The sequence below is a fragment of the Cherax quadricarinatus genome, chromosome 78, assembly GCF_038502225.1.
Source record: "Cherax quadricarinatus isolate ZL_2023a chromosome 78, ASM3850222v1, whole genome shotgun sequence".
NCBI lineage: Eukaryota > Metazoa > Arthropoda > Malacostraca > Decapoda > Parastacidae > Cherax > Cherax quadricarinatus.
This window is the reverse complement of record NC_091369.1, coordinates 18,310,271-18,325,384: the sequence shown is the minus strand read 5'-3', so window position 1 is coordinate 18,325,384 and position 15,114 is coordinate 18,310,271. Positions and strand designations below refer to the sequence as shown.

Genomic DNA, 15,114 nt, shown 5'->3' with positions numbered 1-15,114 from the left:
GGGTGTCATCTGCAAAGGAAGACACGGTGCTGTGGCTGACATCCCTGTCTATGTCAGATATGAGGATGAGGAACAAGATGGGAGCGAGTACTGTGCCTTGTGGAACAGAGCTTTTCACCGTAGCTGCCTCAGACTTTACTCTGTTGACAACTACTCTCTGTGTTCTGTTAGTGAGGAAATTATAGATCCATCGACCGACTTTTCCTGTTATTCCTTTAGCACGCATTTTGTGCGCTATTACGCCATGGTCTCACTTGTCGAAGGCTTTTGCAAAGTCTGTATATATTACATCTGCATTCTTTTTGTCTTCTAGTGCATTTAGGACCTTGTCGTAGTGATCCAATAGTTGAGACAGACAGGAGCGACCTGTTCTAAACCCATGTTGCCCTGGGTTGTGTAACTGATGGGTTTCTAGATGGGTGGTGATCTTGCTTCTTAGGACCCTTTCAAAGATTTTTATGATATGGGATGTTAGTGCTATTGGTCTGTAGTTCTTTGCTGTTGCTTTACTGCCCCCTTTGTGGAGTGGGGCTATGTCTGTTGTTTTTAGTAACTGTGGGACAACCTCCATGTCCATGCTCCCTCTCCATAGGATGGAAAAGGCTCGTGATAGAGGCTTCTTGCAGTTCTTGATGAACACAGAGTTCCATGAGTCTGGCCCTGGGGCAGAGTGCATGGGCATGTCATTTATCGCCTGTTCGAAGTCATTTGGCATCAGGATAACATCGGATAGGCTTGTGTTAATCAAATTTTGTGGCTCTCTCATAAAAAATTCATTTTGATCTTCGACTCTCAGTCTGGTTAGTGGCTTGCTAAAAACTGAGTCATATTGGGACTTGAGTAGCTCACTCATTTCCTTGCTGTCATCTGTGTAGGACCCATCTTGTTTAAGTAGGGGCCCAATACTGGACGTTGTTCTCGATTTTGATTTGGCATAGGAGAAGAAATACTTTGGGTTTCTTTCGATTTCATTTATGGCTTTTAGTTCTTCCCGCGATTCCTGACTCCTAAAGGATTCTTTTAGCTTAAGTTCGATGCTTGCTATTTCTCTGACCAGTGTCTCCCTAGGCATTTCAGATATATTGACCTCTTTTAGCCGCTCTGTTATTCTTTTCCGTCGCCTGTAAAGGGAGCGCCTGTCTCTTTCTATTTTACATCTACTCCTCCTTTTTCTTAGAGGAATAAGCCTTGTGCATACATCGAGTGCCACCGAGTTAATCTGTTCTAGGCATAAGTTGGGGTCTGTGTTGCTTAGTATATCTTCCCAGCTTATATCGGTTAGGACTTGGTTTACTTGGTCCCACATTATGTTTTTGTTATTGAAGTTGAATTTGGTGAATGCTCTCTCGTGACTAGTCTCATTATGTTGGTCTGGTGTTTCATTAGGTTTAGTTAGGACAATATTCTTGGTTTTTTTCAGTTTGTGGGTCCCTAGAATCTGAGAGAGTGTTTTCCAGGTCTTTTTTATATCTCCTCTAGTGTCTGTGAATCTACTGGAGTAGTATAGTCGTTTGGCTTTCTTTATTACTTTGGTGAGAACTGATGAATAGTGTTTAAGAATATCTTTGTGTATTAAGCCCTGTCTATATTGCTTTTCATATTGGTGTTTCTTGTCAATGGATTTCAGAATGGTGCTGGTTAGCCATGGGCAACCAAGCCGTTTATTCGTGATCTGTTTCGTTTTTATAGGACAATGTTTGTTGTATAGTCTAAGTATTTTGTTAAGAAAAATGTCTGTAGGATTGCTGGTCTCTTTTTTTCTGTCTCATAAACATGCAAGATTTCAGGTACATCTTGCTACTTCTCTTTACACTTAGGTCACACTACACATGCATGTACAAGCACACCTCTGGGTTTCTTCTATTTTCTTAGTAGTTCTTGATCTTGTTTATTTCCTCTTATCTCCATGGGTAAGTGGAACAGAATTCTTCTTCTAAGCCATGTGTGTCATAAGAGGCCACTAACATGCCAGGAGCAAGGGGCTAGTAACCCCTTCTCCTGTATACATTACTAAATTTAAAAAGAGAAAGTTATATATTTCTTTTTAGGTCACTGTCTCAGTGGATCATACCTGGAGTGGGTTTCGGGGGTCAATGCCCCCGCGGCCCGGTCTGAGACCGGGCCTCATGGTGGATCAGGGTCTGATCAACCAGGCTTTTACTGCTGGCCGCACACAAGCTGACGTATGAACCACAGCCCAGCTGGTCAGGTACTGTCTTTAGGTGCCTGTCCAGTGCCTTCTTGAAGACAGCCAGGGGTTTATTGGTAATTCCCCTTATGTATGCTGGGAGGCAATTGAACAGTCTTTGGCCCTAGACACTTATTGTGTTGCCTCTCACTGTACTCGTGGTACCCTTGCTTTTCAGTGGGGGAATGTTGCATCTCCTGCCAAGTCTTTTGCTTTCATATGGAGTGATTTTTGTGTGCAGGTTTGGTACCTTCCAAACCTTATCGTGTATCTCTTGCACCTGAGTTTGAGGGAATACAGATCAAGGACCTTCAATTGTTCCCAGTAGTTTAGGTGCCTTATCGCACTTGTGTGTGCCATGAAAGTTCTTTGTACACTCTCCAGGTCTGCAATGTCACCAGCCTTGAAGGGGGCCATTAATGTACAGCAGTATTCCAGCCTAGAGAGCACAAGCGATTTGGAAGAGAATCATCATGGGCTTGGCGTCCCTAGTTTTGAAGGTTCTCATTATCCATCCTATCATTTTCCTAGCGGATGAGGTAGATACATTGTTGTGATCTTTAAAGGTGAGATCCTCTGACATTATCACTCCCAGGCTCTTCACATTACTTTTCTGCTCTATTGTATGGTTAGAATTTGTGGTATACCCTGACACATTTTTAATTTCTTCAAGTTTTCCGTATTTGAGTAGTTGAAATTTCTCCTCATTGAACTTCATATTGTTTTGAGTGGCCCATTCGAAGATTTGGTTGATGTCTGCTTGGAGTCTCGCAGTGTCTTTGATGGAGGTCACTGCCATGGTGATCCGGGTGTCATCCGCAAAGGAAGACACGGAGCTGTGGCTTACATCTCTGTCAGAAATGAGGATGAGGAAGAGAATGGGAGTGAGTACTGTGCCTTGTGGAATAGCACTTTTTACCATGGCTGCCTGGGACTTTACTCTGTTTACTATTACTCTGTGTTCTATTTGTCAGGAAGTTGTAGATCCATCTACCAACTTTTCCTGTTATTCCTTTATCCCTCATTTCGTGTGCTATTACACCATGGTCACACTTGTCAAAAGCTTTTGCAAAGTCTGTGTATACTACATCTGTATTTTATTTATCCTCTACAGCATGCAGGACCTTGTCATAGTGGTTCAGTAGCTGGGACAGGCAGGAGCGACCTGCTCTAAACCCATGTCGTCCTGGGTTGTGTAACTGATGGGTATCTAGGTGGTTGGCTATCTTGCTTCTTAGAACCCTCTCAAAGATTTTTATGATACGGGATGTTAGTGCTATCAGTCTGTAGTTCTTTGCAATTGCTTTACTGCCACCTTTGTGGAGTGGGGCTATGTCCGTTGTTTTTAGTGTGTGTGGGATGACTCTTGTGTCCATGCTCCCTCTCCATAAAATGCTGAAGGCACGCGATAAGGACTTCTTGCAGTTCTTGACGAACACGGAGTTCCAAGAGTCTGGGCCTGGGGCAGAGTGCATGAGCATGTCATTAATTGCCTCTTCAAAATCTTTTGGAGTTATAATAATATCCGAGAGTTTTTCGATGACCAAATTTTGGGTTTCATTCATGAAGAATTCATTTGGATTGTCGACCCTTAGAGTGGGCATTGGATCGCTGAACACTGAGTCATATTGGGACTTTAGTATCTCACTTATTTCTTAGCTATCATCTGTGTATGTCCCATCCTGCCTAAGCAGGGGTCCAATACTGGATGTTGTTTTTCCCTTAGATCTGGCATAAGAGAAGAAGTATTTTGTTTTTTGTTTTCAATTTCCTTTATGGCTTTTAGTTCTTCCTGTGATTCTTGTCTCCTATAAGATTCCTTCAGCTTAAGTTCGATATTTGCAATTTCATTGAATTTCATTGAATAGTGCCTCCCTTCATATTTCAGATATTGACCCCACTCAGCAGCTTTATGGCTCTTCGCCTTTGTCTGTATAGGGAACGTCTTTCTCTTTCTAGTTTACATCCTCCCTTTCTTTTTCTTAATAGAATGTGTCTTGAGCAGATCTCAAGAACCACAGAATTAACTTTTTCAAGTCAGATGTCTGGGTCCGTGTTGTTTAGGATATCTTCCCAGATTGTTTCATTTAGGACATGGTTTACTTGGTCCCATTGTATGTTTTTGTTATTGAAATTGAATTTCGTGAAGAGACCTTCATGACTGCTCACATTTTGCTGGTCCGGAGCCTTGTACATACATGTCTGTACTTCTGTTATGTTGTGATCTGAGTGAATTGTCCGTGATACAGTTATATTACATATCAGATCATCATTGTTAGTGAAGATGAGGTCCAGCGTATTTTCTAGTCTTGTAGGTTCAACTATTTGCTGGTGAATTTGTTGCAGAGATTTAGTAGTTCATGTGTGTGTGTGTGTGTGTGTGTGTGAATTTTCATCTGAGCTGCCTCCCGGAGTGATCTCTGCTAAAACATTGTTTGCTATACTGTTTCATTTTAGGTGTCTCAGGTTGAAATCTCCTTGTAGTAAGATGTTTGGGGCAGGAGTTGCAAGATTTTCCAGACAGTGGTTAATTTTCTCAAGCTGCTCCTCGAATTTCTGGGAAGTTGTATCTGGAGGCTTGTGTACTACCACAACGACAAGGTTTTGGTTTTCTATCTTTACCGCCAAAACTACATCATTTGAGGCATTTAGTAGTTCTGTGCAAATGAGCGACTCTGTGACATACAGGCCAACCCCCCCTTGTTGCCTGTTTAGTCTGTCGCATCGGAATAGGTTATGACCTGGGATCCATATTTCGTTGCCAAAATGATCCTTTATGTGGGTCGCTGTGAATGCTGCAAACATTGCATTTGACTTCGTGAGCAGTCCCTTGATGTAAGGAATTTTGTTGTTTTTTGACGGCTTTAGACCCTGTATGTTTGCAAAAACAAATGTTGTATTGGTGGAATTTAGGGGGGGGGGTTATTTGCTGACTCTAATATCTGTTGTTCTGGGGTAGAGGCCAATGTCCATGCCTCTGCTCCAGAAGTGTTTTCAGGTGGTGTAGGATTATTGTCATTTCTTGCCAGTCTTTTTTCCCTTCTGGTCCTAAAAAACCTCTGTCCCTGGAGAGGTTGTTGGTCCTCTCTTTTGTTTCCCATAGTCTGTCTGGTCTGTGTCTTCTAGTCCCCTCTAGATGATATGCCTGGCAATATGCATTGTAGCATTTTCTTTCATGGATTGATGAGTGACACATTTTTGGGTGAAATAGGTTGCAAGAAAGGAAGTTGCGCTCTTCTGTTGTCACGTGGGTGCAGCATTTTATGGGATGGTCAAAGGTGCATGTCCCACCTGTTTTACCAGATAAACCATGCCTGCAGATACCCAAGGCATATAGTATTTACATAGATTGTTCTTCTGTTTGCTAGGATTTATTGTAGCTGCATTCACTGCTAGTGCATTTATTTTTCCTGTTTCCTCAATATTTTTTACCCCTGTGTGGACATCAATGCTTCCACCAGGTTTTGCTGGTAGTGTGTTGACACTGTTCACTGAGGCCTCATCCCATTTTGATCCATCTCCTGCAGGATCTCTATTTTGAACCTCTGTGGATTGAATAAGGTTGTCTTCAGTGCCTCCAGGTCAACACTAGTACCATCTTGAGCTCTATCTTCTAAGACATCACTAGGACCCAATGGAGCACTTTCCTCCAGGACAACACTAGCACCCTCAGCACTGTCCTCCAAGACAGCACTAGCACCCTCAGGAGCACTGTCCAAGACAGCCCTGTCCTCCAAGACAGCACTAGCACCCTCAGGAGCACTGTCCAAGACAGCCCTGTCCCTCCCACCCATCTTTTTTCCCCAGCTGTCATACCATGCTGACATGTCTTTCAAGAAGGATGTTTTATTGGTGTTCTTGTCTTTTAATATAGATGTCATTTCCTCATACAGGTGTATCTCATTTGGGCAGACCCAAAAACAACTCTCTGAGTTTGTCAAGTGTGGTCACTAGTTTAAAATCCCTGCATATACTATGTGACCACTAACCACACAGATGGCAGGCAATCCAGGCCTGTCTTCATCCCTTACCCTTTCTGCAGACTACGCAGATCTTCATGGTAGTGTTCATCTTAGCAATATTAGACAACTCTCCTAGCTAGCTAGTCTATAATTCCCTGATGTATTTAATTTTTTGTAACAGTTCTTCCAATTTGGCTTTATTTCCAGTGAAACCATTTGAATCTGCCCAAATCTGGCTTTATTTCCATAAAGAGTGTTTGAATCCACCCGAATCCAGTGAAATTCATTTGAATTCGCCCAAATCCAGCAAATCCGGTAATCCAGCTAGTGAATCTCTGTATATATTTTTCCTAATAAACACCTTAACAGTAGATCTGTTTATCTGTATTGTAACAGTTTGTTGTAGTTACTGTTTGAGTGTTTAATAAGGCGTGTAGAGCCCTGTCAATTAGGGAAACCTGTCAGAGGATACATTGTTATCAATGAATCCGTTTGAATCCGGTTGTTGGATGAATCCGGGCAGATCCGGATTAGCTCACGGTGATGTTAGACTACTTCATGAAAGAACTACTGGAAAAAAAATTAAACAGTAATGTGTGTTCATGGCTGGTTTGATGAAAAAAATATTATATTTAACATTAACAGTGATGATAAGAATAATAATAAAAATAATTTGCAGTCAGGAGCAACTTTCACATAAAAATATCAATAACTATGTATTCTATTTCAGGCCTTTGTCAATCGCTTTTCTGAAATTGTGGAATTTGAGTGTAGATCATCTGGCATCACTGTACAGACTCTTGTTCCTTGTACAGTTTGGACAAATATGAATAATTTTGATCCTGCTATACACAAAGAAGGTAAGAGTGTACACTACAGGAAGTCAGTGTCCCTGAAAATTATGTTTTATGTGATATCGTGTTAACCCTTTCAGGGTTGAGACCCTCGATCCTTGACCCTTTGAGGGTCGAGAGCCCCTATCCTAAACTCTTTCTCATGGTCGAAAAATATTCGAAAAAAAAAAATTCTCATGAAATGATAGAGAATCTTTTTGCGAGTGTTATTGGACAAAAAAAAAAATTGCAATCAGTACTTATTGAGATACAGAAGTGTGAGGTTGACAGAAAGTGAACCGCTTATGGCAACATTGCTGACTGCCAGTCACTCGGTGATATTATATTTACTTTTATTCTTTTTTCTTTTATTTTTTAACCTTTAAACTGTCCAAACATAGATCTACGTTTTTTCAACATTTGAAAGTATGTAAAAAAACGTAGAGCTTCTTTTTCTTTTTTTACATTTGAAAATGTGTAAAAAACTTTGATCTACATTTTTTTTTTTGTTATATTTGAAAGTATGTTAAACAACGTAGATCTACTTTTGGAGCACTACGCATGAACGTAGATCTGTTTGGACAGTTTAAAGGTTAATATTTTATGGCCTGTGAGACCAATATAAGGCATATTGTATATATATTCACTCGTTGTATGCTACACAATAACCACACAAACATTGACAGGTAAACATTATCACTTACCTTAGTCATATACTATTGTCTAGAAATACACATGTACAGTGGAACCTCGGCTTATGAGTTTAATCTATTCCCTGACCTTGCTCATATCCCAATCTGTTCATATGCTGAGTCAATTTTCCTCATTTAAATTAATTGAAATGCTGTTAATCCTTTCCAGCGGAATTCCTGTTCTCAGGAGGCAGTTCAAAATACTTGAATATGACACTAATATCAACTCTATGGCTTATTTATTTATCACAATTTGTCTGAAATGACATAATAAACTATATAAATAACATGGAAACCTGATATATACTCTAGAATGAATAAAATATGTCATTATGTGACAAGTGGTGGTGGCCATTCCTGCACACCTGCTTGTGTTAATCTATGATTTCACCGCAAGGTGTACTGCCGTTCCCCAACACTCCCAACACCATCATGCGAGCTTTCGTGAATACATGTTCAGTTCCACTTCTCTCCTACAAGCTAGCTGTGTTTCTGAATTGTGTTTTGACCTACTAACTGACTGACTGACTCACTTAATTGAATTACTTACTGAATTGACTGACTGACTGACTTAACTGACTTGATTGAATGACTTACTGACTTGGGAGGGAATGGAAGGTATAGTGGATCCTCGACTTACGACGTTAATCCGTTTCAGAGAGCTCATCGTTAGACAAAATTATCATAAGTTGAATTAATTTTCCCCATGAGAAATAATGGGAATCAAATTAATCCATTCCAGAAACCCAAAAGTATGAAAAAAAAAATTTTTTACCACATGAAATATACATTTTCCTATTCACAGAAGAAGGATACATGCACAATATACAGTGGACCCTCGCATAACGTTGGCATCACATAACGTTAAATCCGCATAGCAATACATTTTATCGCTAAAATTTTGCTTCACATAGCGCTAAAAAACTCGCTTAACGTTATTCGTCCGAGACGTGTCTATGTGTGGCCTGAGCCAGCCTCACATGTTCCGCCGGTGGCATTGTTTACAAGCCAGCCTCCGCGGTAGCATCCAAGCATACAATCGGAACATTTCGTATTATTACAGCATTTTTGGTAATTTCATCTGCAAAATAAGTGACCATGGGCCCCAAGAAAGCTTCTAGTGCCAACCCTACAGGAATAAGGGTGAGAATTACTATAGAGATGAAGAAAGAGATCATTGTTCTATTTTACCCTGCAGTATATTATCCCTTACACTGTCAAAACGTAGATCTACGCTCACTCGCGTAGTGCTCTGGACATAGATATACGTTTTTTCACATGCTTTCTTATGGAGAAAATCAAGGTCGGAGCACTCCACGCAAAAATGTAGATCTACGTTTGGACAGTTGAAGGGTTATACAACTGACAGTAAGGCATCAGCTGCCTTACCATCAGTTGTATAACTCTTCAGGGTCGGTCAGTCGGTTAAAACCCTTTCAGGGTCCAGAGGCCAAATCTCAAAGGGTGTGCCAGGGTCAAAGAATTTTTGAACAAAAAAAAAAAAAAAATTCTTACAGAAGTAAAGTTTAATAATTTTCTGTAGGTAATAAAAGAAAATTTTTCGATCAGTAGTTACCGAGATAGAAAGGCGTGAAGTTGACCCTTAATGACCTGGTGGCAGCAACATCCACAACTTCAGCAAAGTCGCATTATTTTATTTTATTTTTTTGTTACTTTTTTTTATTTTTTTAGCACACTGGCTGATTCCCACCAAGGCAGGGTGGCCCGAAAAAGAAAAACTTTCACCATCATTCACTCCATCACTGTCTTGCCAGAAGTCTCTTCTCAAAAATCACTTACTCATCCATAACTAAATAAATAATGAATAATTGTATCTCATAAATTGTATCTCATATATGTATCTCATTATTGTATCTCATAAATGTCAACCTGTTACCCAATCAAACTTTGTTACTATTTAACTTCATTACCTAACAGAATACTCCATTCTACTGATTACACAGCAACACAGTAAATCACCATATGACCTGTCTTTGTAATACTCATTTGTACTAAATTGTTATCTGTTTTACAATAATTTTTGTACCACTGAATATATCATTGCTTAGTTAATCAGTTAACCAGAGGTGTGCTTGTACATGCATGTGTAGTGTGACCTAAGTGTAAAGAGAAGTAGCAAGATGTACCTGAAATCTTGCATGTTTATGAGACAGAAAAAAAGAGACCAGCAATCCTACAGACATTTTTCTTAACAAACATTTTTCTTAACAAAATACTTAAGACTATACAACAAACATTGTCCTATAAAAACGAAACAGATCACGAATAAACGGCTTGGTTGCCCATGGCTAACCAGCAGCATTCTGAAATCCATTGATAAGAAACACCAATATGAAAAGCAATATAGACAGGGCTTAATACACAAAGATATTCTTAAACAATATTCAACAGTTCTCATCAAATTAATAAAGAAAGCCAAACAACTGTACTACTCCAGCAGATTCACTGACACAAGAGGAGATATAAAAAAGACCTGGAAAACACTTTCCCAGAAACTGAAAAAAACCAAGAATATTGTTCTAACTAAACCTCATGAAACACCACTGCATCCCACTGATACAGCTAACAAGATAAACGACTTCTTCTCAAACATAGGATCTAATCTCGCCAGTAAAATCCCACGTACCAATGCCCGTGCCGGGGACTACCTAGATGGGAATTTCCCAAGTTCCTATCTTGTACCAACTGAGCCCACGGAAGTCACTGCGATCATAAAGTCACTTAAAAATAACTCGGGGAATCTGTCTCACGTCCCACCATTATTGTACAAGCGAGCGGCCCATGTCCTTTTGCATGCTATTACATTACTTTTTAACAAGTCACTAGAAACTAGCACTTTCCCGACACTACTCAAGACAGCAAGGGTTACACCAATACATAGAGGTGGTGACTCTACAGACATAAACAACTATAGGCCAATATCAAACTTACCATTGCTATCCAAAATCTTCGAGAAACTCGTGCACAGGAGACTATATTCATTTATAACGTCACAAAACATACTCAACACCTGCCAATTTGGATTCAGGAAAAATAAAAGCACTAATGATGCAATTATAAAAATGCTAGACCTGCTTTACACAGCACTGGAAAATAAGGAATATCCACTAGAAATTTTTATTGACCTAAGAAAAGCGTTTGACACAGTAGACCACGACATCCTACTCCACAAACTTGACCACTATGGTATAAGAGGCCATGCGCTTGCAAATTTTAAATCCTACCTTTCTAATAGGTATCAGTATGTCACCATTAAAGACACAGCCTCATCAATACGGCCACTTGATACTGGAGTTCCACAGGGAAGTGTCCTTGGGCCCCTGCTTTTCCTCATTTACATCAATGATCTTCCAAACATATCCCAACACCTGAAACCCATTCTCTTTGCTGATGACACGACTTATGTCATCTCCCACCCTAATCTTGCCACCCTCAACACCATTGTTAATGAGGAGCTGCTCAAAATATCGACTTGGATGACAGCCAATAAACTTACACTTAACACCGGCAAAACCTACTATATTATGTTTGGTAGCAGAGCAGGTGTTGCGCAACTTAACATTAAGATCGACAACACTCTAATTGCCAGACATAATGAGGGCAAATTCCTTGGCCTATACCTCGACAACAACCTAAATTTCAGCACCCATATCCAACACATAACAAAAAAAAAGTATCCAAAATGGTGGGGATCCTCTCCAAGATACGATACTACGTGCCGCAAACTGCCCTTCTCACACTATACCATTCACTTATATATCCATACCTCACCTATGCTATCTGTGCTTGGGGTTCAACTGCAGCAACACACCTAAAGCCAATAATAACCCAACAAAAAGCCGCAGTAAGAATAATCACTAAATCCCATCCCTGGCAACACACCCCCCTACTCTTCATAGATCTAAACTTACTCCCTGTTCAGAACATCCACACTTACTACTGTGCAATCTATATCTACAGGACCTTAAATTCCAATATTAACCTTGACCTAAAATGCTTTCTTGATAGTTGTGACAGGATCCACAGGCATAACACCAGACACAAACATCTCTATGACATTCCCCGTGTTCGACTAAACCTTTACAAAAATTCCATGTATTTCAAAGGACCTAAAATCTGGACCACCCTACCTGAAAACTCTACAACTGCAGACACATTCATCACTTTCAAAACTACAATTAGAAAACATTTTATCTCAGTGATCCACCCTGACAACTAACTACATGATAACCACTTGGTGGTTCAAAATTACACTCACTCACCCACTGACTGTAAACCCAGAATACTAATCTTACTCTTAAAATAATAAATCCTAACTAGTCATAAGTTTGCCTATGATACTCAAATATAGACACCTTGTATTGTGCCAAAACAAAAGCATTCACATTGCTAAACTCACAAATTATGATGTAGTCACTTAGCCTTAATACCATCATCTGTAAGGATTTAATGTTAAGAATTAATCTAAGTCTGCTTCAAATGCCTAGCCATGCTAGGTGTCCTAGTGGCCCCCTCTGTAATTAATATTTTATAACATGTAAACCACAAAATACCCAAAACCTGTAAACTCCACATTGTAACCATTATAGAGAATGAACTTGAATTGAACTGAATTGAATTGAAAGTAAAACAATTACAGGTTTCTGTTTTACACTCAATTTAGTGGGATGGGGGTACTTCTCTAGGTGGTTGCTGTCTACCAACCTACTACAGGTCCGCCATCACAAATCCGGCAATCAGTTATTTGGTTCCTTCAGTTATTCGGCACTAATTTCAGCTAGCATATTTTCAAATTTCCAGGGTCGCCACACCAACCTGCTGCTACTGTTTGGTGGCGCTACTTGCTGCATAAGTCATTCTAATTTCTTTTTCTCCATTTGTTATAAACTGCTTACTTTTAGCTGTAGCCATGGTTCCAATGAATAAAAGAAGCACTTTTTGCTGTGTAAAGCACCTACACAGTACATTGTCCATTAAAGATAAGGTGGCTTTGAAACCACTGTCAGCTGCCATGAGCTCAGTCTTGTGATGCAGGGGAATATGCTTTATTATTACGCTAATATCAACACTACAGCTTATTTGCCTATCACAATTGATCTAATATGACATAATAAACAATATAAATAACATAAAACATTTTAAATACTCCAGAATGAATAATATTTGGCATAATACTGAGCAATTCGACGGAGGTATGAAGAGGATATGGAATACAAGTATCATTCTCCTATCCCTGTCTTGGGGGCTTATATTAGAGAAAACGGAGTATAGCACATGGCTAACTGTGACATACACTAGTACTGCACCATAAAACTGAAACACATAACAGCATATATGTAGAGAACCTAGGATAACCCCAAAAAAGTCAGACAACGTGGCTTATTTCTAGTACCTGGCTTGGGTTAACCATGTATGATTTTTGGTAAATATTCGATTCAGAGGGCTGAGGAAGGGTTGTTGAGGTGGTTCGGACATGTAGAGAGAATGGAGCGAAACAGAATGACTTCAAGAGTGTATCAGTCTGTAGTGGAAGGAAGGCGGGGTAGGGGTCGGCCTAGGAAGGGTTGGAGGGAGGGGGTAAAGGAGGTTTTGTGTGCGAGGGGCTTGGACTTCCAGCAGGCATGCGTGAGCGTGTTTGATAGGAGTGAATGGAGACAAATGGTTTTTAATACTTGACGTGCTGTTGGAGTGTGAGCAAAGTAACATTTATGAAGGGATTCAGGGAAACCGGCAGGCCGGACTTGAGTCCTGGAGATGGGAAGTACAGTGCCTGCACTCTGAAGGAGGGGTGTTAATGTTGCAGTTTAAAAACTGTAGTGTAAAGCACCCTTCTGGCAAGACAGTGATGGAGTGAATGATGGTGAAAGTTTTTCTTTTTCGGGCCACCCTGCCTTGGTGGGAATCGGCCGGTGTGATAATAAAATAATAAAATATTCGATTCTCAGCCAGGGTAGAAACATTGGGCGTGTTTCTTTACACCTGTTGTCTATGTTCACCCATCAGTAAATGGGTACCTGGGTGTTAGTAGACTGGTGTGGGTCACATCCTGGGACACTCACCTAATTTGTCTGAAATACTCTGCATAACAAGTGGCTTTCTATATAGTAGTATGTCACTGATGCCAGCTAGGCCTGTATACCTTGTGCATATACGTGTAGTAAATAAAGATATTATTATTATTATTATTATTATTATTTATTATTATTTTCTCAATTGTTTGTTGGGTTATCTTATCGAAACTTGGACAATGTATGATGGAAAGGTACTTCTAAACGTACACCAAAAATGAAAGAAATCAGACCATAAATAGCGGAGTTCACTTCTCAGCCATTAGCGGCCATTTAGCAGTATATTTTTGTATGGTTTTTATGGTTATATTCTTGTTTTTTCAGTCTCATTTAATAGAATGAAAGATATATTACAGAAATAGATATGATTTTGATTGCTTTCATGATGAAAAGTACCTTGAAATTGCGCTCACAGTAGCAAAAATGTTCTATTCTTTAGCGAAGCTCAAGAGTAAACAAATGACGTCATTGTCCAATACCTGTCCGCCTGCCAGTCCAAATTCCAATACGGAGTCAAGAATGAGTTGGCATTATTTATACAATTATTACAATAATGCAGCAGTCTGCATAACAGTAAATCTTCTATTTTTTTGTGAATAAAAAATCCAAATGGTAAGCAAGAGTAACATAAGAGGGGCCTGGAGCCATGACTGAAGAGAAAATGTTATTTAAGTGCCAGGAATGTCTGTATTGTTTATTCTGGACCCTATTTTGAAATTAGTATCTGTTGAAATTTGTGTGAAATTGACCAGATTGTCAATTTCTGACCACTTTATTGGGTAGTTGAAATAAGTGAATGGGCGGTTTCTTGTGCTCAGTCGATAGACTAAAAGTAAGTAAATAAGCAAGTTTATTCAGGTATACACAAATACAGTTACGTAGATTATCATACATAGCATATGTATAGAGAACCTAGGATAATCCAAAAAAGTCAGACAAAATGACGTATTTCCAGTACCTGGCTTGGCCTTGCCATATATGATTTTTGGTAAATATTTTTTTTTTCTCAGTTGTTTATTGGGCTATCTCATTGAAACTTGGGCAATGTATGATGGAAAGATGCTTAACATACAACAAAAATAAAAAAGACGGACGATAAATAAGGGAGTTCTTCTCAGCAATTAGCCGCCTCTTTGCAGTATATTTTTGCATGGTTTTTATGGTTATATTCTTGTTTTTTTGGTCTCATTTGATAGAATGGAAGATTTATTACAGAAATAGACATGATTTTGATTGCTCTCATGACAAAAAAGTACCAGAAAGTAGCGGAAATGTTTGATTTTTGCCGATATTTAATGAACTTTGTATAAGTCAAGTTGGTTAATTTTATTAAGTGTATTCTAACCTAAC

General features: G+C 39.5%; 1 protein-coding gene across 3 annotated transcripts in view; it reads left to right on the top strand.

Annotated features, from left to right (window-relative positions):
* Nucleotides 1-15,114, top strand: part of LOC128701486 (inactive hydroxysteroid dehydrogenase-like protein 1) — a 160,933-nt gene that overhangs the window by 88,970 nt on the left and 56,849 nt on the right. For 2 of the 3 annotated variants that reach the window (XM_070101752.1, XM_070101753.1), the window contains exon 5: nt 6,881-7,010. The exons of the other annotated variant lie outside the window; for it this stretch is intronic. In XM_070101752.1, coding sequence (XP_069957853.1) covers nt 6,881-7,010 — 130 coding nt within the window. The remainder of the gene's footprint in view (nt 1-6,880; nt 7,011-15,114) is intronic. 3 annotated transcript variants of the gene reach the window in all.